The sequence below is a fragment of the Clytia hemisphaerica genome, unplaced genomic scaffold (genome assembly GCF_902728285.1).
Source record: "Clytia hemisphaerica strain Z4C2 unplaced genomic scaffold, Clytia hemisphaerica genome assembly, whole genome shotgun sequence".
NCBI lineage: Eukaryota > Metazoa > Cnidaria > Hydrozoa > Leptothecata > Clytiidae > Clytia > Clytia hemisphaerica.
Window position 1 is genome coordinate 94,986 of NW_027104594.1, and position 25,760 is coordinate 120,745.

The following is a 25,760-nucleotide window of genomic DNA, read 5'->3' on the forward strand; positions in this document are numbered from 1 at the left end:
TGTTGAGGATATTCATTTTTCGAGTTCCACAGCCCCTTGGATGTCTGGCTTAAAAATTAAGACCCCCTGGATATCCTTCAAAGTGGATAAATGGGTTGAGGATATGAAGGCATTTTGTCCTGTACCCCCTGAATATTCTCTCCCTCTTATAAGGTCCCCCTGGATATCCAGATAGCACCGAACCCTCTGGATGTCTGTATCTCCAATAGAGGGAGCACAGACTATTTCTGGAAAAGGCAAATCTATTCTTATTCAATTATTTAGCTTTTGTTAAGTTACCTGACCTACCTTACATTTCTTAAAAATTTGCGATTTACTAATTCGTATTTATTACGTTCTTATTTTTCAGAAATAAAAGTAATTGAGATTCAAAAAACAAAACAATAAATAAAAGAATTAAATTTTATCAATTGGGGTTCCATCGCTAAAAATTGCATCATGGGTATTCTTGAGAAAATTGCGGAAATCGAGAGAGAAATCTCAAGAACACAGAAGAATAAAGGTGAGGTATTTCCATTGAGATTTCCATTCTCCTTTCGTTTAAACGCAAACACCTCAAATCTTAAAGGAATAATCAGATGGTTTGAGATATTTGTTGCATTTCTATGTAACAATTTTCCAAAATCGAGATATGAAAATTTGAAATTTTTGAAAATGGGGGTTCTATTGTTTTCATCCTAAAAGCCAAAAACTTGTAACTTAAACATCTAGTCTTTGGAAAATAGTTAGGTAAAAATATTTTGAGTTTTCGCTCAGGACAATAGAAGGATCCCACATGCAAAATATTACAAATCATCTGATTATCCCTTTAATAAATTGCCAGGACTTGCTTCTTGGGTGTAAGGAAAAAGAAAGAAATTCCATAATTGTATTGAAACTCTCATCTGTTGAAATGAAGTCCTACTTTAAGAGCTGACAATGTACACAAGCTTTAAAATCCATGTAGGCAGTGGATTAACCTGTTCAAACCAAAAAGATTTTTGAGATTGGGCAAATATGCACTGGGGAAATGATAAAAATGTCCAAAAACGCCCTGGAAAAAGTATTCTCTTGCCTTTGAAAAAACTATACTGTAAAGTGAGGGTGGACAAACTAAATATATCACCCATTGGAAAAGAAAAACAACTTTAAGCAAACTCCCTGTAAAATTACTATAATTTTTTTCTAGAGCTTTTTGGAATTCCTTCTTTGGAGACCTCCTGGAAATAATATGTTCGTCCACTCCGTATATGGATTTAACTTAGAATGGTCTAATGCAATATTTTAACATTCTTTATTATTCTTTCTTGTTTAGCTACGGAGTACCATTTGGGTCTTCTGAAAGCCAAACTAGCAAAATACAGATCAGAATTACTGGAACCCTCTAAAAGCAGTGGTGCAAAGGTCAGTGACAAAATCATTTCATTGATCGACTGTTTTTATTGACCTTTCGTTCGATTCTAACATAGACTGTTACTCAACTCTCTTACCGGCTCTGTTCAAGACTCTCATTCATTTTCATCCATCTATTTAAGGAAATGTTCAGGGCTTTCCATCTCCCATTTTTCCTTTTCGTTTTCGTGGGGAAAAAAATGATACATTACAAGTGATACATTTCAGTGCTAACACCATCTTCAAAAATAGAACAAGGTGGATTTTTATAAGGTTGAAGACGATGATGATGATATAACACCGAAATATATCACTTGTTTTTAAAATTCAAACTTTGAAAAATGGCTTCAAATTATAACATTGTACTTTTGTATCATTCGAATCTTCTTTGTATAATCCGAACAATACTCACTGTGCGTCTTAATGATACCCTCGTGAAGTTATTGGTCGCCTCACGCAAGTGAAGGAGACCTTTAAATTCGGTGTTTTCTCCATACGACTTTTTTTGTGAAAGTTTGGTCGCCCGATTCGGAATTAAATGTTCGGTGAATCGGGAAATTATTTCCCGCGTAAATTCTTGCATAAGCCGTTTTGTCTCTGTTATATTGCGCCACGCAAACTTATCAGACAGTATATGCGGTGTGTAGATTCTAATTAGCTCCGTAGTAGTTAGCGCACTTGTTTTATGAAATCTAAATAAGGGAGATAATTAAAAGCCTCGTGTAAGTTGTCGAAAGTTTCTACTGCAAGTGCAAACAGCAGATAATTCTTAATGCAGATTTTAAATCTACAACTACAATAACGATTCTTCAAAATTGAAATTGAAATTTATAGTTCTTCATTGATATTATCCCATTCAAACTACCACACTCGTGATGTTGTTGAAAACAAACCTCCTTTTACTAGAATCACTTTTGAGGTTTAAACATTTGGTTTTGGTTTGGAAGATGGATGTGTTTGTGTTGACAAGAAAAATAAGATAGATTAGATAAGAAGAAGTTTATTATTGTTTCAATTACTCGAAATCTATGATAACAGTTGATAGCATGTCCCAACCAAGATCACTCACTGCATATGGCAACCTAACCAATATATCAATTGCTCAAGATCAAGTTATACCATGAATTTCTTAGCTACAATTGGCAGATTTGAAGTGAAGCAAAAGAACATTTATATATCACCTAAATGCTTAAGCAAGATTTGATTAATGATTCACCGTTCCAAGACGAGTTATTTTGTGTAACCATAGCAAGTATCGACTTAAAATTTCTTGAACAAACATACAACTGTCGGTTGTTTGACAGCCAGTTTATTTCTTTTACTTCAGGCTCACTTTTTGGGCCATTTCAAGATATTGTCCAGTTGTCAACTGCAATTATTGGAGTCTATGCCCGGCTGAACAACTGTCTCCCCACTGGCATCTAGCTAGTAAAAATGAGAGTGACGTTACGTATCCTTTCTCTGGAATGGCCCTTTGGATTAATTTGGTGGTTAACTTGAAAATTAAATTTAGCGGGAATTTAATTTGATGGATTGGGCCAAAATCATCCAAATGTAACTTTTTGCCATTCGACGCCAAATTTAGATTATTGTTTTCTCTCCCTGTTATCAAATGTTATCTATTTTAAGGCAAGTAAATTCCCGTCAAATTTTTATTTTTTCAAGCTCGCAGCCATATTAAATTCCCTCCAAAATTTTTACTTTTGTTAAGATTACTTCAACTATATTATTAGATTTACTATAATAATTTATTGAAACTTTCTAGCAACAATTTTTTATTGTACAAACAAGAAACATTCATTGATATAAGTTAAACATGATATGATTAAGTGACTGTCTTCAAACTCAAACCCTATAACTTGAATGTGTCCTTAACTCAAACGGTTTTTTATCTCTTCAGAACAAAATTTTCACCTATATCCCTAATGTCACTTTTAAAAAAATGAAAAAAAACTTTCTGAAAACCTTTAAGATTTTAGGGATGACAAAAATAATATTATATTACATATTTGTTTCTGAAGAATATTTTTCAGGCTGATTCCAATCTTATTTTATCTTTTCTAACATTAACTTTAAAATCAACTTCAGCCATTATGACATTAAAACGAATCAAAAGCACGTTGCTTTTTAACGATTTTGCACATTCGCAAATCACGTGTTACTTTAGGCGTAGAAACTTTCGCGAGCAGAAACTTTCGCGATTTTCGCGAATTTTGGCCCTTTTCGCGAAAGTAAATGTCTTTAAAAATTCTAGGAAGGGCCATTCGCGAAAGTTTATGCTCGCGAAAAATTCTTGACAAAATAAAAAATCTGTAAAACTTCAAACTTTGAATAAAATGTAACTTTTATGGCACTTTTTAGCCTGTTAAGGGCTCTGACCATAGTCAGAAAATTGATTTTAGTATCTGAACATAAAAGTTATGTTTTAGATTCTTTAACACTTTTAACAAAGAATTGCCTCTATAAATTGCTTTTTAATCAAACCCCTTAAGAGTAGTTAAAGAACTTAATTGCAAAAATGACGTTATGAACTTTAAAAAGACGTTAATAATATGTTGCATCACCTTCTTTTATAAAAAGTGCTAAGTTTTAATGGGTAATTAACCTTTTTGTTTCGAACTTATTTGAAACTGTCTGCAAAGAATTGAACTATTTTAAATTTTGCGGAAAATTTTTCTAAAAAGATGTGTCAAAAGTTATGACTGTTTTTTTAAGCAAAATCCAGATGCAAAATTGATGAAAAACCACTATTTTGAAGATTTTGAGACAAAGAAGCATTTACAAAAATTTTCCGCAAAACTTTTCATTGTTTGGTAAAAGATACACAATCTACTGCGAAAATTTTCTCAAAATATTTTTTCTTCGCCGAAACTAAGCTCTTCAAAGTTGAAATACTCTTCCTCGCAAAAGTCTTCATTTTCTTCTTCATCAAATTTTTTCAATACAATTTTTGAATTTTCAGATTCAGGAATAGTTTGTCTAACAGAAAATGTATAACATACCATAGTTTTGTTGGTTACATCAGTCAGAAAACACATTTTAAACACGGCAATTATGAAAAATTCACTATGGTCAGAGCCCTTAAGACAAATGTTTCAAGCCAACCCAAGAAGTATTTGTGTCTCTAAGCCATTTTTTTCATGTGAAAATTCTCAATTTTACGTCTTGATTCGCGAAAGTTTATGCTCGCGAAAAATATTTTTCCGTTAAATTCGCGAAAGTAAATGCCGTGAATTTCGCGATTTTTCGTCCTCGCGAAAGTTTCTGCTCGCGAAAGTTTGTACGCCTAAAGTACTCTGTTAAGCTTTTCGTATTTTACTTTTTTCTAACTTTTAAGCTCTTTAAAAAGCTATTCCATTTAGGCGACCTTCCAGCGCAGCTGGTTTATTTCTATTACTCGAAAAGTTGATTCCCTTAAAACAATATTCCTTAATTTAATCTAATGTCTCATCTAATTCCGTCACCTTCTTTAGAGATAGGAATAAGAGGAAGGTCGGAATCACTGATTGAAAAAATATTTTTTACTCGCAAAGAAATATAGTTTTCAATTAGCGATTTTGACCTTCTGATCTGATCCTGAACTCTAAAGACGAGTGACGGAATCATGGTCCTCGGCGTGCGAATTGAAATGAGGCGGCCAAAAAAATATGTTGCCCACCATGGTTGGGCGACGAAGAAAATTTTCGACTTTTTAAGTAAAAAAAATTACTTTGCAAAAAATTGGAGGGGGGGCTGGGAATTAGACCGACCTTTTGAGCGGTTCTTATAAAAAAGTAATGTATTTAATCTTTCGTTTGTTTAGGGTGAAGGTTTCGATGTCATGAAATCAGGAGATGCTCGTGTAGCCTTGATCGGTTTCCCTTCTGTTGGTAAAGTAAGTCACATTTCAAATGTTTTAGAGCATATTTAGACGTTACGGTTTAGCATCGCTTTGGTTTTGTTTTTGTTACGGATAGAAACTGTTCGTACTCATTTCGGAAAGTTTCGGAGAAAGAAACAGGAACAGCTCCGTTTCGATGAAAATCTTTTATAAAGTCTTCTTTTTGGATGATTCAAATTTTGGTGCCCACACAGTGTTTCGGAACCGTTTCGTTTCGGACCGAAATGTGTGAACATAGTCTCAGTTTGTACAATATGTCTTATTTGTATGTAAATAAAAAAATTCGAGGAATGAGGAGCTCCTTTTCTTGGATTTGCTTCAAAAATGTTGCTTCATCTTCAGTCTTCAGCAATGGAGTGTATTTGAAATATGATTTGAAGACTTCATAAGCTTGAAACACCGTGTAGAAATTTTCAGTTCTTTATTTTTTTATTTTCTTGAATTTTCTTGACTGAATTTTTGTTACCCTGTTTTTGACTTGTATTACTCAACCAAGACATATCGAAATCTTTGAAATTTTTATTCATTTTTTTTTACTCTTTAATGGGATGTTTGATCTCTGGTCTCTTAATAGCGTCGTCATTAAAGCACCAGGCTTTAAAAATTCCCCTCAATAATTTGGTCAGTCATGGTGCTAATGAAAGCTTTTTCCATTTTGTAGTCCACCCTCTTGAACACGATGACAGACACCAAGAGTGAAGCAGGAGCTTACGAATTCACAACTTTAACATGTATCCCTGGCGTCATCCCTGTAAGTCGAAAGAACGGAGGCTACTTGAAATTATTATTATCTAGTTTTCTGTGGCTGGATAGCTCAGACGGTAGAGGACTCACTCTACAATCCAAAAGTTTGAAGGCTCGATCCCCGGTCACCAGACGAGATGGAGTTTTTATAAGATACTTTAATAATTGGTCATTTGAAGTAATAAAAATGACGCGTTCTTTAGAAAAAGTAACAAAATTGTTTTATTACTAGTTAACGACCTACCAAATCAAATAAGAGCTTGTAAAAACTCCATCTCGTCCTCCGGTCACCGCCAACCGCCAACCTGCCAACTCAGCGAATGAGTAGGTTAGATTGGTTAATATGATCTAGGCCGTAAGTTACTGGGATCTTAGAATAGGTGTGCTCCAACTCAGCATTCGATCTCCCAGGCGTAGCACAAATGGAATAGGGGGATCTTTTAGAATAGGTGTGCTCCAACTCAGCATTCAATCTCCCAGGCGTAACACAAAATGGAATAGGGGGATCTTAGAATAGGTGTACTCCAACTCGGCATTCGATCTCCCAGGTGTAGTGCAAATAGAAAAGGGGATAGGCTCCCTCACTCCAGGCTCTGCCGACAGCCACACGATGAATATATTTACTTTACTCGCAAGCTTTCTGGCTTCGATGGCTCCGATGGCCCTTAATTTGTTGTTAGGTTTTAAACTCACTTTTAGCCATGGGTTCTTATGACACTCGCAAAAAAACGTTTGAATTCACTTTTCATTTCAACAGTACAATGGTGCAAATATTCAGTTGTTGGATTTACCTGGTATTATCGAAGGAGCTTCTGGAGGTTTGTATGTATTCTGCTTTTTACTGTCACTTTTTTTATCTGCTCCGACATGAAAATAGACATAAAAGATCTTTGACTTTTGACTTGACATTTTGCTCTAGATCAGAAAAGTTAATCATTTTTACCCTATTTTAGCCAATGAATTTCATATAGGCCCTGGAGGCAGTTTATATTTTGATCGGAGTTTTTTGAAGTGGTACCTGCATCGAGTAGAGAACGCTAGATATACTTTTGCTCGCACACTAGTGATGTAAATGATGCCGTTAGGCCAAATTCTGACAATACAATGGCTTTTTCGCGGGTACCACTTTCAACTCCGGTCAAAGATGGCGCCATTTTTTGCTACCATTTTCCCCTTATCGAATGAAGAATTTTCATTTGAGTTGATTGCTCCCATCGTAAAATTCTTTACACGGGTTCTTCATTCGCTGAACATTTGTTGTTTCCATTTTTTTTCATTAGGCAAGGGTCGTGGAAGACAAGTCATTGCGGTCGCGCGTACAGCCGATTTGGTCATCATGATGTTAGACGCTGCCAAAGGTGAAATACAAAAGTACGAACCTTTTTTTTGCTTTTTGATATTTTTTTCATGCTTTAGATTTAGTGGTTATTACGGCTTATCATTCTCGTAGGTCTATGCTTTGATTACTTCCTTTATATACTGCAATCATGACCGTAATATTTGAGAAAAAAAAGGGAAATTCCCACGCAATCTTATAGCCTCAAACGATTTGGAGGCGCTCTAACTTAGGTTGGAAAGGTAGAATTTTAATTCTGTGTTTTAATGCCAAATATATATAAGACTTAGGACGACGATTCGAGGATCCAAATATTCAAAAATGGTCCAATAAGGCTCAATTATACATATTGGCCAAAAGTGACTTTCTCGCCCGTACTTAAAATTTCGAAAAACCAGGTTATAACCAAAATTCTCAATATATTTCGACGCTGGATGACGTGGATGGCGAACAAATAGCATTGTTTGGGCTATGAGTTTGAATTTCCCACCTCCAAATAACAGTCGATAACACCATGAACATATAAACGACTGGACATCCATCTCCTTTGTCTTTTTGTAGAAAAGGCTGCTAGCTTCGTTGCCGCCTCGTTAAAAGCATAAAATGAAACAATAGATTTTGATGATATACCACTTGGGAGTACCTTGCTAACAACGTCAAAACTTCGACAAAAGTCTCGGTTGTTCTACTCTTCACAAGTCTTTTATCTATATCATAACAAAGATAAAAGAGGCAAAATCATCGTCAGCTTGTCAAAACTCCGACTAATATTTCTAAATTTTGACTTAAAAGTGTCGAATAATTTTAGAGAGTGTCGCATTCTAATTTCGATATTCTTATAACATAGGCTCTAAACTTTGGCAAGCTATTTTTTTCAAGTCATAAAAAAATTTATTGGAGTGACAAAAAGGATTCAAAAGTATACACGCCGTTGAAATTCTGCATTTTAGCGTTGAAAATGTTGATAAAATATATTACAAACTTGTGAAAAAATTCGAAAATAATTTTTTTGTACATTAGGAGTAATGTTCAAGATCTATCAATCATTTTACCTAAATGATTCAAAGAAATAAAATTATGACGGAATATTGTCGGATTTTTCATACCAATTTTTAAATACAGGCGGCAACGAAGCTCGCTTCAAAGAGACAATACAAGATAGATGTCCAGTCGTTTATATGTTCATGATAACACAGACGATCAAATTTCTGTTATCCTTTCGTTGGTCACACTTTCTTGAAAAAAATACGCAACTTTTTTGAAATTCAGTAAATGAGGACAGAGCTAAATTCGAAATTTCTAAATGTAACATTTGGCTCACAGGTCGCACCCGTTCTGTGTACATAATATTAAAGGCCATTTCACGGTCGAAATGGTTCATGGGTAATCAGGACTATCGCGCTGTGATGTTTTTGCGTCTAGCCAACGGGGAGCCTTTATGAAGGCCCAATCAGTCCTAATTACCCATGATTCATTTCGACTGTGAATTGGCCTATAATAATGAATGACGGGTCTCTTGTCTAGACTTGTCATTGTCTGGAAGATTAGGTCTTACTGAGTAAGCCCATAACGTTTTCCAATCGATGATGAAGTAACTGTTTCTCCTTGCTGCCAATCTACCTAATTAGCTATTTATGGACTCTTTTTCATCGATCGAAAGCCATTGATAGGTAATTAATATAAAGCAATTGAAAGTCTATCAGTCAATTATAATATGCATTATATGCGAGAGATTGATTTTCGATTGTTTATTTGAAGAATAGTTATCGATTTGTCATCATTATAGTCAGATGTTCAGACATTACGGTTTCGTATCGCCCTGCTATGGTATTTGTTACGGATAGGAAGTGTTCATACTGATTTCGGAACGTTTCGTTGGAGCGAAACCGTTTCGATTTGTTTTGCTTTGTAAAGTCTTCTTTTTTGACGCTTCGAATTTTGGCGTTCACACAGTGTTCCAGGAACCGTTTCGTTTTGTAGCGATGCAAAATCTTTATGTCTGAACTTGGTCTAACATTGGGAATTAGAATCTTCATATATTTTGCTCTCGTAGGACATTACTGGAAAGAGAATTGGAGACATGTGGCATTAGATTGAACTGTAGAAAACCAAACATATATTTCAAGGTATACGTTTATTTTGATTTAAACCTTGAACCTTTTTAAGCGACAATATTGTCTCTATTCCTATCTTGAAGAATCTTTTTTTTACTTTTAAGATCTTTGGTCTGATATCCAATCTCTACTTTTGCGAATCCCTGATCATTTATAGTAACAGACAGATCTTGGTAATGTTCTGTTCTTTCAAGACTTGTCATCACTTAGTTAGTCTCTAGACGACTAATTCAGACATAGTAGAAATAAAGCAAAAAGTAAAACTAAACTAAATCCCGTAACAATAATCGTATTATCATATAACGCCTATACTACTGTATTACACGCATTATAAACGACTCCAATCATCATTTAGTTTTCTTCTTCCTTCTTCTTTTTTATAGTTGAAGAAAGGCGGAGGTGTCGCCTTTAATTCAACGTTAACATTAACAAAAATGAACGAAAAGATGGTCCAATTGATTCTCCACGAATACAGTATCCTTATCATTCATTCCTTTTGTCCTTCTTTAGAAAAGCGGATCTTTTTATCATTTAAGATTAGCGAGTTTATGTATTTTCACTTTTGTGAACGGTAGAATGACTAAAGCGATTTGGTAAACCCACTGTTTTGACGGTAAAAATTGCTTTGTTTACCGTCGTCCTCAGATGATTAGGACCTAGACAAATCAGTATCAGTAGCTAACCGTTTCTGTCGCAGAGAAAATACACGCTTATAATTATAAACTCACTATTGTGTTATTGAATGGGGTTAAATATGAAACCCGTTATTGCCTTCGATGCTGTTGATTCGATGTTTCGATGAATTTAATGTTTTTATTAAAAAAAGCTTAAAAATAAATCATTTTTTTCCTTAATCTTTGAAACTTTTTCAACAGAAATTTTCAACGCTGAAGTTTTATTCAGAGAAGATTGCACAGCAGGTACATCCATCAATTTGCGTCTTGATCAAATTTCATACTTTTGCACTTTTGCAGAATTGGGCCTTTCCAGAAATAGTCGGTGTCCCCCTGTTGAGGTTATCAGATATCCAGGGGGTTAACGATTTTTGTTCAAAACTGAATATCCAGGGAGTTAAATATCTACAAGGGAGCGGATATCCAGGGGTTGAGTATATTTAAACAGTGGATATCCAGGGGGTTGAGTATATTTTAAAGAGTGCATATCCGGGGGTTGAGTATATTTTAAAGAGTGGATATCCAGGGGGTTGAGTATATTTTAAAGAGTGGATATCCAGGGGGTTGAGTATATTTTAAAGAGTGGATATCCAGGGGGTTGAGTATATTTTAAAGAGTGGATATCCAGGGGGTTGAGTATATTTTAAACAGTGGATATCCAGGGGGTTGAGTATATTTTAAACAGTGGATATCCAGGGGGTCTTTACTAATAAAGTAGGAGGCTTGGTACTTCGAAAAATCAATATCCTCAACAGTGGGGGTAAAATTTTTTCTGGAAAAGCCCATTTAGTGCCGCGGAATCACGTGAAATTCTTAGATTTTTGAAAACGATAAAATACAACACTTTAAAAAGCTATTGTATAGTCAAGAATATTCCATTCTTGATAGTAAATCTGAAGAGATTTCTCTGCTCAACATATACAATCTCTGTTCTCTAAAATTGCTGTAGACACTCTCTAATTCGACGTTCTACCATTACATACGCTTCATAATTCGATAATATTAAAATCCACACACAGTCAGCCAAACATTCACACAAACGTTGCTCTACTATTCGATACACTCCCTTATTCAATGAAAATCTAATACACGGGCTGCAAAATTATATCAATACAGTCAGAACATGCGATTTCCTAGAAAAAGTTCACGTGTTCCCATGTTACTTGCTTTACAATTTACAACTGATAACTTTCTTAGTGTCAATAAATTCGAACAAATCAGAAACAAATGTCGTGTAACAAACACATAAAAAATTCGAGTAAAAGCGCGATTTGTCTTCAGGCTTTAATTTTGAAACCTGTGTATTCCCCTTAAAATCGAATTAGAGAGCGTCAACTGTAACTCGTCTTTGTGATGGTTCTGTTTAATAATATATCTGCTTTAACTCAGACCTAGATGATGCTATCGTCCCTTACAGTGATAATAAAGGCGGGGAAATATGGCGGTATGGCGGTATACGGAGAAAGAATCGTTGGGAGAGTTTCGACTGGCAAACTCTACCGACTGTAAACTCTTTTCGGCAAAAAACCGTTTGTGAATTTTCTTCGGATTTTGGCTTATTTGTTAGATAGTGATTTGTCTTAGACTTGTCATAGTCTAACTCAGACCCTGCTCTGGTATCCTCACAACATAATTTTCTTTACTTTTTTTTCATAGATCAATTTATAGACGTTATTCAAGCGAATCGGGTTTATCTACCATGTTTATATGTAAGTTGTTCTTAGGCAACTAGAGGCTGTTCATAAGCAATGTTATAAAAAGTAGCCACCATTTACTTTTAAGCGGCGAATATCTTCCAACCTTTCTCAAGCAAGAAAAAAAATGAATTTAGAATGACGGATTAAGTATAGCCGTTTTTGTTTTTCATACTTTTCGAAAGCTGGTGTTTGAGGGGAAACCACGTGGCTTCATTTTCCGTCCAAGCATTTTTTCAGTTGTGGTGTTTGCGATTTTAGAATCCGATCTTTGTGTTTTACAGTATCTTAAATTTTAACAAAAAGAGATGAGATAGATCAAATTTAGCGCTACTTAAAAAGATCTGACTCTTTTTTGTTACACTGTTGGCGAGACTACCAGATTACACCTACACGTTACACGTTATAAAGTGTCACTGAAATTGTTTGTATTTTCTCCGAAACATTCTTTGTCTTTTGACGTGATATAGTTAAACTAATTGCTTTCTCGAGATTTTTAAGCCAATCAAAATATATGTTCACAGAAAAATGTGCTAAATCTCTCCTGACGACGAAATCCGTTGTTGAAGCAATCGCCATCATAAACGGCAGAAAAAGATAGGATTCAGCGAATGGGTTTCGTCGCCAGGTTTCCAGTCTATCGCCTTATACAAGCATAAATCTTCCCAGCTGGCACACAACGTTGTTTCAACATTTAAATAACGTTCACAACGTTGTTATAACGTTAAATAATCGTTGAAACAACGTTGGGTGCCAGCTGGGTTGTGATCCTACAATCCCACACGAAATATTTGAGACATAGGGGATTTCCCCGTGAAATGATTTTTAAGCGCGTTAAACTAGAGTTGGAAAATAGAGTTTTAACATGAGACTTAGGACCTTAGGATGTCAGGATTTAAAAGCTCAAAATTGTTTCCATCAGGCTTGGAATATAGCTTAGAATGTATGTATGTATGTATGTATGTATGTATGTAATAGTTTATTTCATGTTGACGAAAAGGTAACAACAAAGGCTAATAAAAGTCAACGCTACTTTACAATTAAAAAAAAACTAATGTTTTGTAGGCAGCTCATCGTCGCTGCTACTGAGGCTAGATATTGACAGCTTTTGGTTCGCAAAGTTTTTGTTTGTTTTTATCAAGCGAAGGTTATCTGTTCTGGGACTTCCTCTCACACGCCAAATGAAATCACCATCACATTCGGAGTTCCATTTCTTAGCTTTTTCGCACATCTCTTTGATTTTTCTTCTTTCATTGATGGTGAAATCATCAGTGATGCTTAGATGATGTCCAAGCCACTTCAACTTATTTAAGGCTTTAAGGTTGCTCATGATTCTTTCTTTTTCTTCTTAACTTTGCAAGGTCACCTTTATCGGACCATTTTCCCTCGGCCCATTTTCATGTTCGAACCCAATACGATGTTGATGCGTTGGTTTGATGTCGCGGATGCCGATATCTTTGAGCAGATCCTCAATTTCCTTTTTGTCCTCTTCTTGATCTTCTTCTTTCGTGTCTTCAACTCGTTCAGAGAGTCCATGAATTATGATGTTTTTTTTCTTGATTCGATGTCTCGTTTTTCTCTCCTCTCCTCTTCTTTTTGTTCCGCAACAACAGATTTAAGATTTTCCTTGTGTGGTTTGGTTATATCAGCGTAGGTTTTACGGGATGACTCTTTCATAAAATCTTTTGTCTGTTGTATCTCTTCTTTTATCATTTTCCTTGTTTTGGCTTCTAAGTCGCTCATCTTTTGTGTTAGCATTGTTTCGATGTCGTTGTTGATGACTTCTCGGTTTTTGGTCAGTTCTTTTTTGAGTTTTTTGATTTCGTCGTCTTTCTTAGTAATCTGCTCTTGCATCATATGGTACTTGTTTTCTCCGATTTTACTTCTTAAGGATCTCGTTATTCGCACACAATTGTGACATACATATTGATTATTATAAGTGTTAGCGAATTTTTGCAGTTGGTAAAGTGGCAATTGTGTGCACTCGTAATGTACCATACGTTGGCAGCTACGGCATTTGAGTCCATTTTGATCTTTATCATCAATACACGTAACAAGGGTGCATGTTGCAGTTGTGTTTGCTGCTTCAATTGGTGGGTCTTGGGTGTTTTTGTCGCGATTTTTGTTCATATTTAGCGAATTTCGATGCTTCTTTAGTTTCCACCATTTTTTTGAAAGCGATGCAGAAGCCATCGAACCCCTCAGAAATCAAAATGTATTCAATGGAAGAAAGTGAAAGTGCTAAAATAGCAATTCTCGCCCGAACTTTAAATTCTGAAAAACTTTAAGATATACTAAAGTCTCAATATATTTCGAGCAAACAATATAAAGCATATGTCTTTCATCGGGTTCATAAACTCGATATGTTCCAAATTTCAACCCGTATTATTGTATTCTCGCCCTCTTTTCATTAATAAAGGTATACAACAAGATCGATTGCATATCTTTGGAAGAAGTGGACCGATTAGCGAGAAGCGATGATACAATAGTTATTAGTTGTCAAGATCGCTTGAATTTGGATTTTCTACTGGAAATGATCTGGGAATATTTGGCTCTACGTAGAATATATACCAAAAAACGAGGAGGTTCGTGATTTTTTTCAATAATTTTCATGTCAATTCTTCTTTGAAGAATTTTTTTCATTTAGATTCCACTTAACAACTTGAGAACTATCGATCTGATCTGATCTGATAATGGAAATTTTGAATTTTCATTGCTGTCTAGTCTGCTCTTGAAATGAAAGTCAGTGAAACAAGATTATTGATATTACTATTATCATTTTTTTGGAAATAATATTTGAAAGTTGAATGCCCCTTGTTTAGAGTTTAGAGCTAAAAGGGGGGGGGCTTTCTACTAGCCTTTGATTTTGGGAAAGACCTTATTATTATATGGGGACCAACTCAATGCATGTAACAATCTAAGATAGAAGAATAACTTCTTTGTCTCTTGGAATGGCGTGAGATAGATCACGTGTAAGAGTCTCTTTCGAAAAAAGAATTAACTTTCTTTACGCCACCATTATTGACAAATGTTATTTTTTGTAGAACCACCAGATTTCACAGAAGCCATTATCATGAGAAAAGGAGCTTCTGTTGAACACGTGGTAAGCCATTAGTCGCCATTCAAGTTTCATTGTCAAGTGATTTCGCCTGTAATTCAGATAGTTTGAAAGTGTATTCACTTGGAGCTCAAATGATCACCGCTCCTTCCAATTCAAAGTGTAGTTTATCAATCTCTGTAGATCAGATGTCAAAAGCAATACAAATACTTAAAGCCATCATTAACATATTTTTAAGCTTTTCCTTCCTATTACACTTATCCTTACAGCTGCTTGTTTCATATAAATGCCACTCCTAAAGGGGAGGCGTTTATTTTAGCAGGCGTTTATATAGAAAGCTTTTACCTCAAGGAAGGGGCGTTGAAAAGAAAGGGACGTTTATTTGAAGTCATACGGTGAAAGAGTTTGTCAAGTTTTTATACCACCACGTCATTAATTTTCTGTACATAATTTATATCTGAGTATAAAAGACTTTTCTGCTCACTCGTCTACTTTCTAAAACCAAACGCCAGACCCTCCGTCTTCATTCCAGCCAAAAACGAAAAGAAATTTTTTATCGTTTATCTTTTGTTATATGGCGTTCTTGTTTTCTTCTTTTTTAGTGTCATCGTGTGCATAGGACGTTAGTCGAACAATTCAAATATGCTTTGGTTTGGGTAAATATTTCCTGTTTCCCATTCTTTTACCAGCCATAGGAAGACCCTCAAATTACCAAAGTATTTAATACTTGTAGCTTCACCACTATTGAAACTTTTTTTTGTCTTAAGGGCATTTAAGACAATGGTTTTAAGTTCAAACCCCAGGTTTTGTGAAAGGCACCTTTATTGGCAAAGTTTTGTATTGGGGACTAAAAAATTAGCTAATACACCTTTTTAATTTCACCTAGTCGCGCGGTCAGACGCGTGCCACTTTTATCCCACTAAACTCGATCCAATCCTTTTTTGACACATTTTTCTATGATCTATAGGTGCGAAAAAAGGACTGGGACGGTTTTAGTGGGATAAAGCGGACAACAAAATGCCCGCGCGGCAATTGGCGGCTACGGTCGAAAAGGTGTATCAATTGGGTTCGATATTAGGGCCGCTTTAAAAGGTGGAAATCGTTAAAAGGAGGCATTTATGTCACAAAATGTAAAAATTGTGTTGTTGTTGTTTTCAAATTGTGTTGTTGTTGTTTTCAAATACGAATCAGTCACTTCTTCATACTTTCGCCTCTACTTTTCAGGGTACGAGTACAAAGTACAGTCCGCAACGTGTTGGAATCTCTCACGTACTAGATGATGAAGACGTTATACAAATCATGAAAAAATAAAACGTGTACTGATGATGAAATGAAATTTATATAGTTTTGTATTAAATGAAAAAAAGAATATTTCAAAAAAAAAAATGCAAAACTGTTAGATAAGCTTTACGGACCGAACCGACCCCAAAACCCTAAAACTTTGCCTTCTTTAAATTTACGAGACCTTATGTCTAATTTAAAGGGATGAAATCAAACTCGTAATAAAATCGAGTCTCAACGTAGTTTACACTGCATGGTTTCTCTGTCGAGGTCGGAAAATTATCCTATCCTTTGCTTCTAGTTCTAGGTTCTGTGAAATTTGCTGGTCGCTTGAATAAGAATAAGCCCCCGCCCTGGAATTAAACAGTTCATTTCTATAAAAAATACTTTAAAAAATATAAGATTTTTTTTTTATTTTTATTTTCTTTAGATTTTATATTCAACGCTTATTTGAGAGGTGTTTCATTGCATCGTCCACCATTCGAGTCTAATTAACTAATGATAGTTTGCTCAAATGCATTACTTTTGATGCTAAATATTTTAATAGTGTATTAATTTTGGCGTTGACTTTACTATAAATTTTCAACAATTGAACTTTTTGTTAATCTTGTTGGACATTTAGAGATTGGCCTATTTCCGAACTTTTGGAAGGGATTTAATTATGTGAATTATGTCAAAATGGACTCAATTCCAGTACGGCCAAAATTAATCCACTCATGATACTTAGTCGCTGATCTCATCAAGAAATAGTTTGAAATTTTTCTTTAATATTTCTTTTACACAGAAGCCAATAAAAATCAGAAATTATGAAAAATAAAATGGATTTTTCAAAATGGTTTCACGGAAATCGTAAGAAAAGGAAGAACAAAAATCAACATTTGAACCCGACTGCTGTGTGTTTCAGTTTAACGTTTTGTGGGAAGTCCGAAGATATGTCTTTTTGGCTATATCAATTGATATGGAATGGTCCCATACCAGTGTATGTTATGGTTGAATTTGGCGCTAGGAGGATGGGTATGTTTCTTTTATTCAAATAGTTTTATTTTAATTTGAGCGATATTTTGAAACAATATTTTTGGGCAAATTTGGGCTAAAAAACGGCTAAAAACGGGTTTTTGGACTTTGTGAAATATTGGATCATTGTTTTTTTCAGATTATTTTGCATGAAAATAGGTAAAAGATGGCTCAAGCAGATTTTTGTCAAAAAAGAATTTTTCAACTCAAAAAACGCATCTTTATCTATAAGAATCACTATTAATAAGCATACATCAATGTTCTTAGCCAAATTACTAAATTTTTTGATGAGATAGATGTTTTTTCTGCTCACGAAGTCTTGAATATGAAAAAATATTTCAAGAGCATGAAATTTTGGTTTCTAAACGTTTTTTTATAAGAAACAAACGACTAATCTTAATAGATCGTCACTATTTAAGTGTTCTGAATGATTGTTTAACGTTCATATGCTCACGTAGATATCAATTATATATGTGTTAAATGCATAACCAGGTAGGTCCATAAAAGTATCACTTGTTTTATCAAAGATACAGTTAAGTCTCTGTAATTCGATTTACAAGGGGCATTAGATTCTCATCGAATATAATAATAAGGGAGAGTATCAAATATTATTATCCATATAGCGGTCATTAAGTAAGCCATTTAAGATTCGAACGGCGGGCGGTATTGAAAGTTTCTATGACTCAAATAGTCATACCCGCGCTGAGAAAACTAAGGCGTCGCGCTTCAGAGGGCTGAAATATCATTAACCGCCCTGGTTATAGGGCGATAACGTCATTTGCGGCCCGCTCGGAACTTTATTGAAGTCGTTGCATTGAAGCGGTGAGACTAAACCGACGTCAGAAAAAAACACTTTTTGGTTATTTACGGCCCGCTCGCAAGGGTACTCAAAACTTGTTAAAGTCATTGCATTGAAGCGAAAAGATTTAGCTGACGCTAGAAAAAACATTGTTTGAATGTTCGATATGGATAATAATAGTAATAGCGTTAAGCTTTCGTTCGTTGTTGTCATTAATTCTGCCCTTGCAGTTTGATTATTAGCCCTCTAGTGCCATTTGCGCCCTCCGCTTCGCGTCGGGCCCAAATGACACTCTCGGGCTAATAATCAAACTGCGTGGGCAGAAAATAACAACAACGACCTCAAACTGAACGCTATTGTTATAGTAGATTATCGAGCTGTCAACTGTATGCTCTTTGTAAGTCAGTTGAATCAATGAAGAACACAGGGAGCGAATCTTGGCACGTGTGTACCGAGCAAACTTCAATTTTGAAGATTGAATCTAGCGTTTTCCGGAGGGATTTTTTTCTAACCAATCAAATTATATTTTTCCCTATGTGAAAAATATGGGATAGCTATATAAATGATTGATTAAAAATGGTGTTTTTTTCATTTTGGGATTAATAATTGAATAAAGAAGTTAGCCCGGTTAGACCATCACTCAGGGTGATGATATTAAACAAACATGCCGTGAAGTCATGCAACATGCTGTCAAACAGTATCAAAACTGCCAAGCGACAAAATATTTAGACAAGCCTTAGACTAGAGCCTACTTCTAACTGAACTTTGCTTTTTATTGAGTTTTGATGACGCTGAGTCCAATGAAACATTAGGAGAATTTGACGACGTTGCCATTAAAAAAAAAAACAAATAACAAAAAAGCTACTTGAAGTTGAATATTATAATTAAGAATGAGAAACAAACATCAATAACAGATTTTGAATCCCTTATTTTCAAATAAAAGCATTGCTTCATTCTCTTTTTACCTGCAGCGAAACAACAAAAATCTGAACAGTCCGCCTAAGCAAAAGCATGTAATATGTACACTACCCACAGATATCTGTAAAGCCCGAAGGGCTAGATATGCAACTTTAAGCTTTCTTCAGCAAAAAAAAGTGAAGCAGGATCTAGCATTTTAATTGTTTTTGGAGCGCGAGATCAAATAGTCAAAAATCTGCATAATCAGCAGAATCTGTCAATAAAATTAAGATTAAAATAAGATTATTTTCATGTCATGCAGCAATTGAAGGATTTCAATTGAGTATAGCGGTGTTATTCCCAAACATCAAGGTTTATATTTATGTGAATAAAATGTATTCAAAATCCTCGTTGGTTAGAAATTCAATCGAAAATTCTTTTTTACTCGATTCAGGGTATTCATTCGATCGACTTTTTAAAATGTGACCATTTTAATTTCTCAATTTTTTTTTTACTGTTTTAAATATTTAAAAAAAATTTGATTGGATGTGAATAAAAATTTTAGATTTTCTATTTATAACTATTTGACAAGAAAAAGGAAACAATTTTGCCGATTTTATTTTTTTGTGCTGTGTTTTTTTTGATACAATTGTCACATAAACTTTACAAACTTATATCTCTTTTGCTTCGGAAAGGGCCTACGTAGATTTTAAAGAAATAATTATAGTTTTTTTGCCGGTTAGTTATTTGTTAATTGATATGTTTTATCCGCTAATTTTGTTTTTACGTTTTCACTTAGAATTGCGGCCTAAATCTAGGCCTCATACTTGATTAAGTTTTGTCTGCTCAAAAATAAATGATTATGAATAGGCTATGAATAGGCTTTGGATAATATTGTAAACCCGAAGGCATGAGATTTGCTGTTTGAATCATATTTTGTCATTTGACAGAAAAGCTGTTTTTTTTTCGTTAAAACTTTCCATCCAAGATTAAACGATAAATTTTCTGTTTGAAAATACAGTTGGCGCTCTCTTAATCGATTTTCAGGGGGGAATTGGATTTTTATAGAATAATAGAGTGTCGTTTATGAGAGATTCTTGGTGACGGTGGTTTTCAATTCAGTCGAGCCTCATACACGGGGAAAATAAATTTGTTCGAGTTAAGGAAATTTCGAGTTATGGGGTAATGTTTATAAGCCTTGTTAATTAAAGGGACGAGAAAATTTGTTCGAGTTAAAGAGGCATTTGTATTATGGAGGTTCCAGTTTAAGAGTATAGTTTCTTTATAGAGTATACACGTTTTTTCATAAGAACATCCAAAATTTTTGAAGCCTTCGGATGTTCTTAACTATTTTAGTTTTAAGCCTAAAAATATTCTTAACATGTTCTTATTTTCACCATTTTTTTAGCATTTTTGACCATTTTTCAGCTGAGGGACCGATATTTTAGTTCGAATTACAGAAAGATTCGAACAATAGAGATTCGAATTAGAGAGAGAGAGTTTACTATAATTCGTCCATTTTTATGTAGATTATTGTTCACAACTTTCCAGTGAAAACCTTTGCTTACTACTATCAAAACCAATGACTACGTTAAAAATCAGCAGCGAGTTTATGTATTTGCACTTTTGAGGACGGCGGAAAGACCTGTTTACATTTTATACTTTTATACCTATCAAAAATTAAACTATTACACGCTTGTTATAAGAGCATCCAAAAGTTTTGAAGCCTTTAGATGTTCTTAACTTTTTGAGTTTTAAGCCTTAAAATGTTCTTAACATGTTCTTATTTTAACCAATTTTCGCCCAACATGTTATTTTCAAGCATGTTTTTATTTTTCTGAGCATTTTTGTTCATTTACCTTTAAAATTGGGTGTTTCAGAGTCCACAAAGTCTTATAAAATGTTCTTAAATTGTTCTTAATATTGTGGTCGTCGAAGCCTTATGTTCTTATATAGTTTGTTCTTATAAAAAACTTGTATATTACTTTTTCACTTTTCAGAGAATTAAGATGAAAAAGAGGTCGTTATACTTGTTGGTGATCTTTTTACATTATGTGTATACAGGTAGGTAACCAAGAAGCCCAAAAGTTATTTTATAAGGACTTTGAGGCTTAGATTGTTCTTAATTTGTTCTTAGGTTTTGACCAATTTTCAGTCTCGTGTTTGTTCTTATGAAATTGTTCTAAATAAGTGTGTTATCATAATTGAGGGTTAGCTCCTTCAGAAACCTTCAGCCTTTCTCATGCAAAATATAAATGAAGCCTTTAAATTTTCGTCGCATTTAGAATGAAGGATTGAATCTAGCCCTTTCTCTGTTTTTAAGCAGCATATTTTTCGAAATTCTGCTCTGATGGGTTTTATTGCGTACATGGGTATCGTTTATAAAATTTCCGTCCAAGAGTTACCCTCGTCTTTATCGTTTTCTTTATTGGTAAGTTTTTTTTTGGTGATCTTTAAATTTCATTAAATTTGAATTAAAAATTTGAATGGTTAGAGGTTAATGCAATTTTCCAATTTAATTCCAATTTAATTCCAATTTTGGCGAAACTCTCGAACGGGAATTTTAGACACGATTAGCATCCCCTAAAGATATATAAGCCTGTGTCACAGACCCGCTGGGACCCCAGCCCCACTGGAAAATCTGGCAAAGATTTCGTCCCCGGTAGAGAAATATCCTGGAATTTTGACTTACATTTCATCCCCACTCGAAATTAAATGCTTAAAAATTGCACTCTAAAACCATCCCCGCTGGATTTTTTAACCTTTGAACAACAGAATTTTTATCCCCATTGGGATTTCAATAGGAATTCTTATCGCCACTAAAGAAAAAAGTTCCACCGGGGCTGTGAGACAGGGGTGTAAATATCAAAACGTATCAGAGGGGTTGTGTGCAACCTACCATTTTGATTTTACTGATGAACGTGAGCGGTGCTATCACAATCATATATAAAAGCGAACGAAGGGACTGTGAACGACTTTGATCAGTTTCAGTTTTAAATGAATCATATATAATAGCGAACTAAGGGACTGTGAACGACTTTGATCAGTTTCAGTTTTAAATGAATCATATATAAAAGCGAACTAAGGGACTGTGAACGACTTTGATCAGTTTCAGTTTTAAATGAATCATATATAAAAGCGAACGAAGGGACTGTGAACGACTTTGATCAGTTTCAGTTTTAAATGAATCATATATAAAAGCGAACTAAGGGACTGTGAACGACTTTGATCAGTTTCAGTTTTAAATGAATCATATATAAAAGCGAACTAAGGGACTGTGAACGACTTTGATCAGTTTCAGTTTTAAATGAATCATATATAAAAGTGAACTAAGGGACTGTGAACGACTTTGATCAGTTTCAGTTTTTAAATGAATCATATATAAAAGCGAACTAAGGGACTGTGAACGACTTTGATCAGTTTCAGTTTTAAATGAATCATATATAATAGCGAACTAAGGGACTGGTGAACGACTTTGATCAGTTTCAGTTTTAAAATGAATCATATATAAAAGCGAACTAAGGGACTGTGAACGACTTTGATCAGTTTCAGTTTTAAATGAATCATATATAAAAGTGAACTAAGGGACTGTGAACGACTTTGATCAGTTTCAGTTTTAAATGAATCATATATAAAAGCGAACTAAAGGACTTTGAACGACTTTGATCATTTTCAGTTTTAAATGAATCATATATAAAAGCGAACTAAGGGACTGTGAGCGACTTTGATCAGTTTCAGTTTTAAATGAATCATATATAAAAGCGAACTAAGGGACTGTGAACGACTTTGATCAGTTTCAGTTTTTAAATGAATCATATATAAAAGCGAACTAAGGGACTGTGAACGACTTTGATCAGTTTCAGTTTTAAATGAATCATATATAAAAGCGAACTAAGGGACTGTGAACGACTTTAAATCAGTTTCAGTTTTAAATGAATCATATATAAAAGTGAACTAAGTGACTGTGAAGGACTTTGATCAGTTTCAGTTTTAAATGAATCATATATAAAAGTGAACTAAGGGACTGTGAACGACTTTGATCAGTTTCAGTTTTAAATGAATCATATATAAAAGCGAACTAAGGGACTGTGAACGACTTTGATCAGTTTCAGTTTTAAATGAATCATATATAAAAGCGAACGAAGGGACTGTGAACGACTTTGATCAGTTTCAGTTTTAAATGAATCATATATAAAGCGAACTAAGGGACTGTGAACGACTTTGATCAGTTTCAGTTTTAAATGAATCATATATAAAAGCGAACTAAGGGACTGTGAACGACTTTGATCAGTTTTCAGTTTTAAATGAATCATATATAAAAGCGAACTAAGGGACTGTGAACGACTTTGATCAGTTTCAGTTTTAAAATGAATCATATATAAAAGCGAACTAAGGGACTGTGAACGACTTTGATCAGTTTCAGTTTTAAATGAATCATATATAAAAAGCGAACTAAGGGACTGTGAACGACTTTGATCAGTTTCAGTTTTAAATGAATCATATATAAAAGCGAACTAAGGGACTGTGAACGACTTTGATCAGTTTCAGTTTTAAATGAATCATATATAAAAGCGAACTAAGGGACTGTGAACGACTTTGATCAGTTTCAGTTTTAAATGAATCATATATAAAAGCGAACTAAGGGACTGTGAACGACGACTTTGATCAGTTTCAGTTTTAAATAAATGAATCATATATAAAAGCGAACTAAGGGACTGTGAACGACTTTGATCAGTTTCAGTTTTTAAATGAATCATATATAAAAGCGAACTAAGGGACTGTGAACGACTTTGATCAGTTTCAGTTTTTAAATGAATCATATATAAAAGCGAACTAAGGGACTGTGAACGACTTTGATCAGTTTCAGTTTTAAATGAATCATATATAAAAGCGAACTAAGGGACTGTGAAACGACTTTGATCAGTTTTCAGTTTTAAATGAATCATATATAAAAGCGAACTAAGGGACTGTGAACGACTTTGATCAGTTTCAGTTTTAAATGAATCATATATAAAAGCGAACTAAGGGACTGTGAACGACTTTGATCAGTTTCAGTTTTAAATGAATCATATATAAAAGCGAACTAAGGGACTGTGAACGACTTTGATCAGTTTCAGTTTTAAATGAATCATATATAAAAGCGAACTAAGGGACTGTGAACGACTTTGATCAGTTTCAGTTTTAAATGAATCATATATAAAAGCGAACTAAGGGACTGTGAACGACTTTGATCAGTTTCAGTTTTAAATGAATCATATATAAAAGCGAACTAAGGGACTGTGAACGACTTTGATCAGTTTCAGTTTAAATGAATCATATATAAAAGCGAACTAAGGGACTGTGAACGACTTTGATCAGTTTCAGTTTTAAATGAATCATATATAAAAGCGAACTAAGGGACTGTGAACGACTTTGATCAGTTTCAGTTTTAAATGAATCATATATAAAAGCGAACTAAGGGACTGTGAACGACTTTGATCAGTTTCAGTTTTAAATGAATCATATATAAAAGTGAACTAAGTGACTGTGAAGGACTTTGATCAGTTTTAGTTTTAAATGAATTATATATAAAAGCGAACTAAGGGACTGTGAACGACTTTGATCAGTTTCAGTTTTAAATGAATCATATATAAAAGCGAACTAAGGGACTGTGAACGACTTTGATCAGTTTCAGTTTTTAAATGAATCATATATAAAAGCGAACTAAGGGACTGTGAACGACTTTGATCAGTTTTCAGTTTTAAATGAATCATATATAAAAGCGAACTAAGGGACTGTGAACGACTTTGATCAGTTTCAGTTTTAAATGAATCATATATAAAAGCGAACTAAGGGACTGTGAACGACTTTGATCAGTTTCAGTTTTAAATGAATCATATATAAAAGTGAACTAAGGGACTGTGAACGACTTTGATCAGTTTCAGTTTCTTCATTTTCTTACAGAATCACCCGTCGTCATTGAAGACCTTTCAAAGCCACATTTTTGTATGAACAGCAGTCGAACTGGTTCTTACAATTTAAATGGATGCAGCTATCAGTGTAGCCAATTCACCATGGAAACCGGCGCCATGCTTTTAGATAATTATATCTGTTTTTGTACATCAAACTTATATGGTAGTTCACTAATAGATAATAGAATGCAGCAACTTTTACCATCCTGTTCAATCGTTGATAACACTTGTGGTGCATTCTTGGAACTGGCTAACAGTCATAATGGCTTTCCCCAGCATGACTTAACAATCTCATGGTCTCTTGTTTCCGACGCTTACCAAATTACCACAACAAGAACACAACCTGACGGTACGGAGCTTTTTATCCCCTCCCTCTCTCTCTTCATTTAATATTGAAACGTGCGGGGTTGGATGAACCTTTTCAAGCAAAAAAAATTCTTCAAGATGTAAAAATCCCCCTGGAAAATGGTAAATATGCTAGAGAAAAACATTGATTTGGAAAAATTCTTTTTCACACCTCGAAGTGAGGGTAGACAAACTAAAACAAACTAAAATCAGTCTTTTACCTCGTTGAAATTTTAAAATAACTTTAACCCCCCCCCCTTAGAAAAAACTTTCCTTAGATCCCCTGGAAATTCTTCTCGGATTACCCCCTGGAAATGTTCGTCTACCCCATGTATGAATATAAGATTGAACGGTATGACAAGTCTTATTGTGTAAAAAATGTACAGAAAGACATACAACGTCAAACATGTAGCTAGCCGTGGAATGTCTTTTTTTTACTTGACCTCTACCAAACCTTATTAAAAAACAGATATAAAATGGTAACTTAAAAAAATATTTAAGGCTCGCATATATGCTTATGTTAAGCTTAGGAATTCTGCAAATCTAAGCCTTCATATGCTTTTAAAAAGAAAAACATGTATTCTAAGAATTGATAGGCTCCC

At 34.4% G+C, this 25,760-nt stretch overlaps 2 protein-coding genes across 2 annotated transcripts in view; both read left to right on the plus strand.

Moving 5' to 3' along the window:
• Positions 1 to 343: 343 nt before the first annotated feature.
• Positions 344 to 16,251, plus strand: LOC136823772 (developmentally-regulated GTP-binding protein 2-like). Its single transcript, XM_067079941.1, has 14 exons — positions 344 to 502; positions 1,295 to 1,383; positions 5,174 to 5,245; positions 5,913 to 6,002; positions 6,753 to 6,813; positions 7,276 to 7,366; positions 9,385 to 9,457; positions 9,829 to 9,919; positions 10,321 to 10,365; positions 11,776 to 11,828; positions 14,233 to 14,398; positions 14,858 to 14,916; positions 15,474 to 15,527; positions 16,096 to 16,251. Exons 1-14 carry the CDS (start codon positions 439 to 441, stop codon positions 16,180 to 16,182), a joined length of 1,095 nt encoding a protein of 364 aa, XP_066936042.1. The 5' UTR covers positions 344 to 438; the 3' UTR covers positions 16,183 to 16,251.
• A 4,573-nt stretch (positions 16,252 to 20,824) lies between these two features.
• The window catches only part of LOC136823873 (polycystin family receptor for egg jelly-like), a 44,535-nt gene continuing 39,599 nt past the window's right edge, over positions 20,825 to 25,760 (plus strand). Inside the window, exons 1-2 of the mRNA XM_067080030.1 lie at positions 20,825 to 20,926; positions 24,806 to 25,162. Of these exons, the coding sequence (XP_066936131.1) occupies positions 20,872 to 20,926; positions 24,806 to 25,162 (412 nt within the window). The 5' untranslated portion in view covers positions 20,825 to 20,871. The remainder of the gene's footprint in view (positions 20,927 to 24,805; positions 25,163 to 25,760) is intronic.

Coding starts and splice junctions, on each gene's coding strand:
- LOC136823772 (XM_067079941.1), top strand. CDS start 439: ATGGGTATTCTTGAGAAAATTGCGGAAATCGAGAGAGAAATCTCAAGA. Junction 503..1,294: donor AAGAACACAGAAGAATAAAG/GTGAGGTATTTC, acceptor TTTCTTGTTTAG/CTACGGAGTACCATTTGGGT. Junction 6,003..6,752: donor GTATCCCTGGCGTCATCCCT/GTAAGTCGAAAG, acceptor TCATTTCAACAG/TACAATGGTGCAAATATTCA.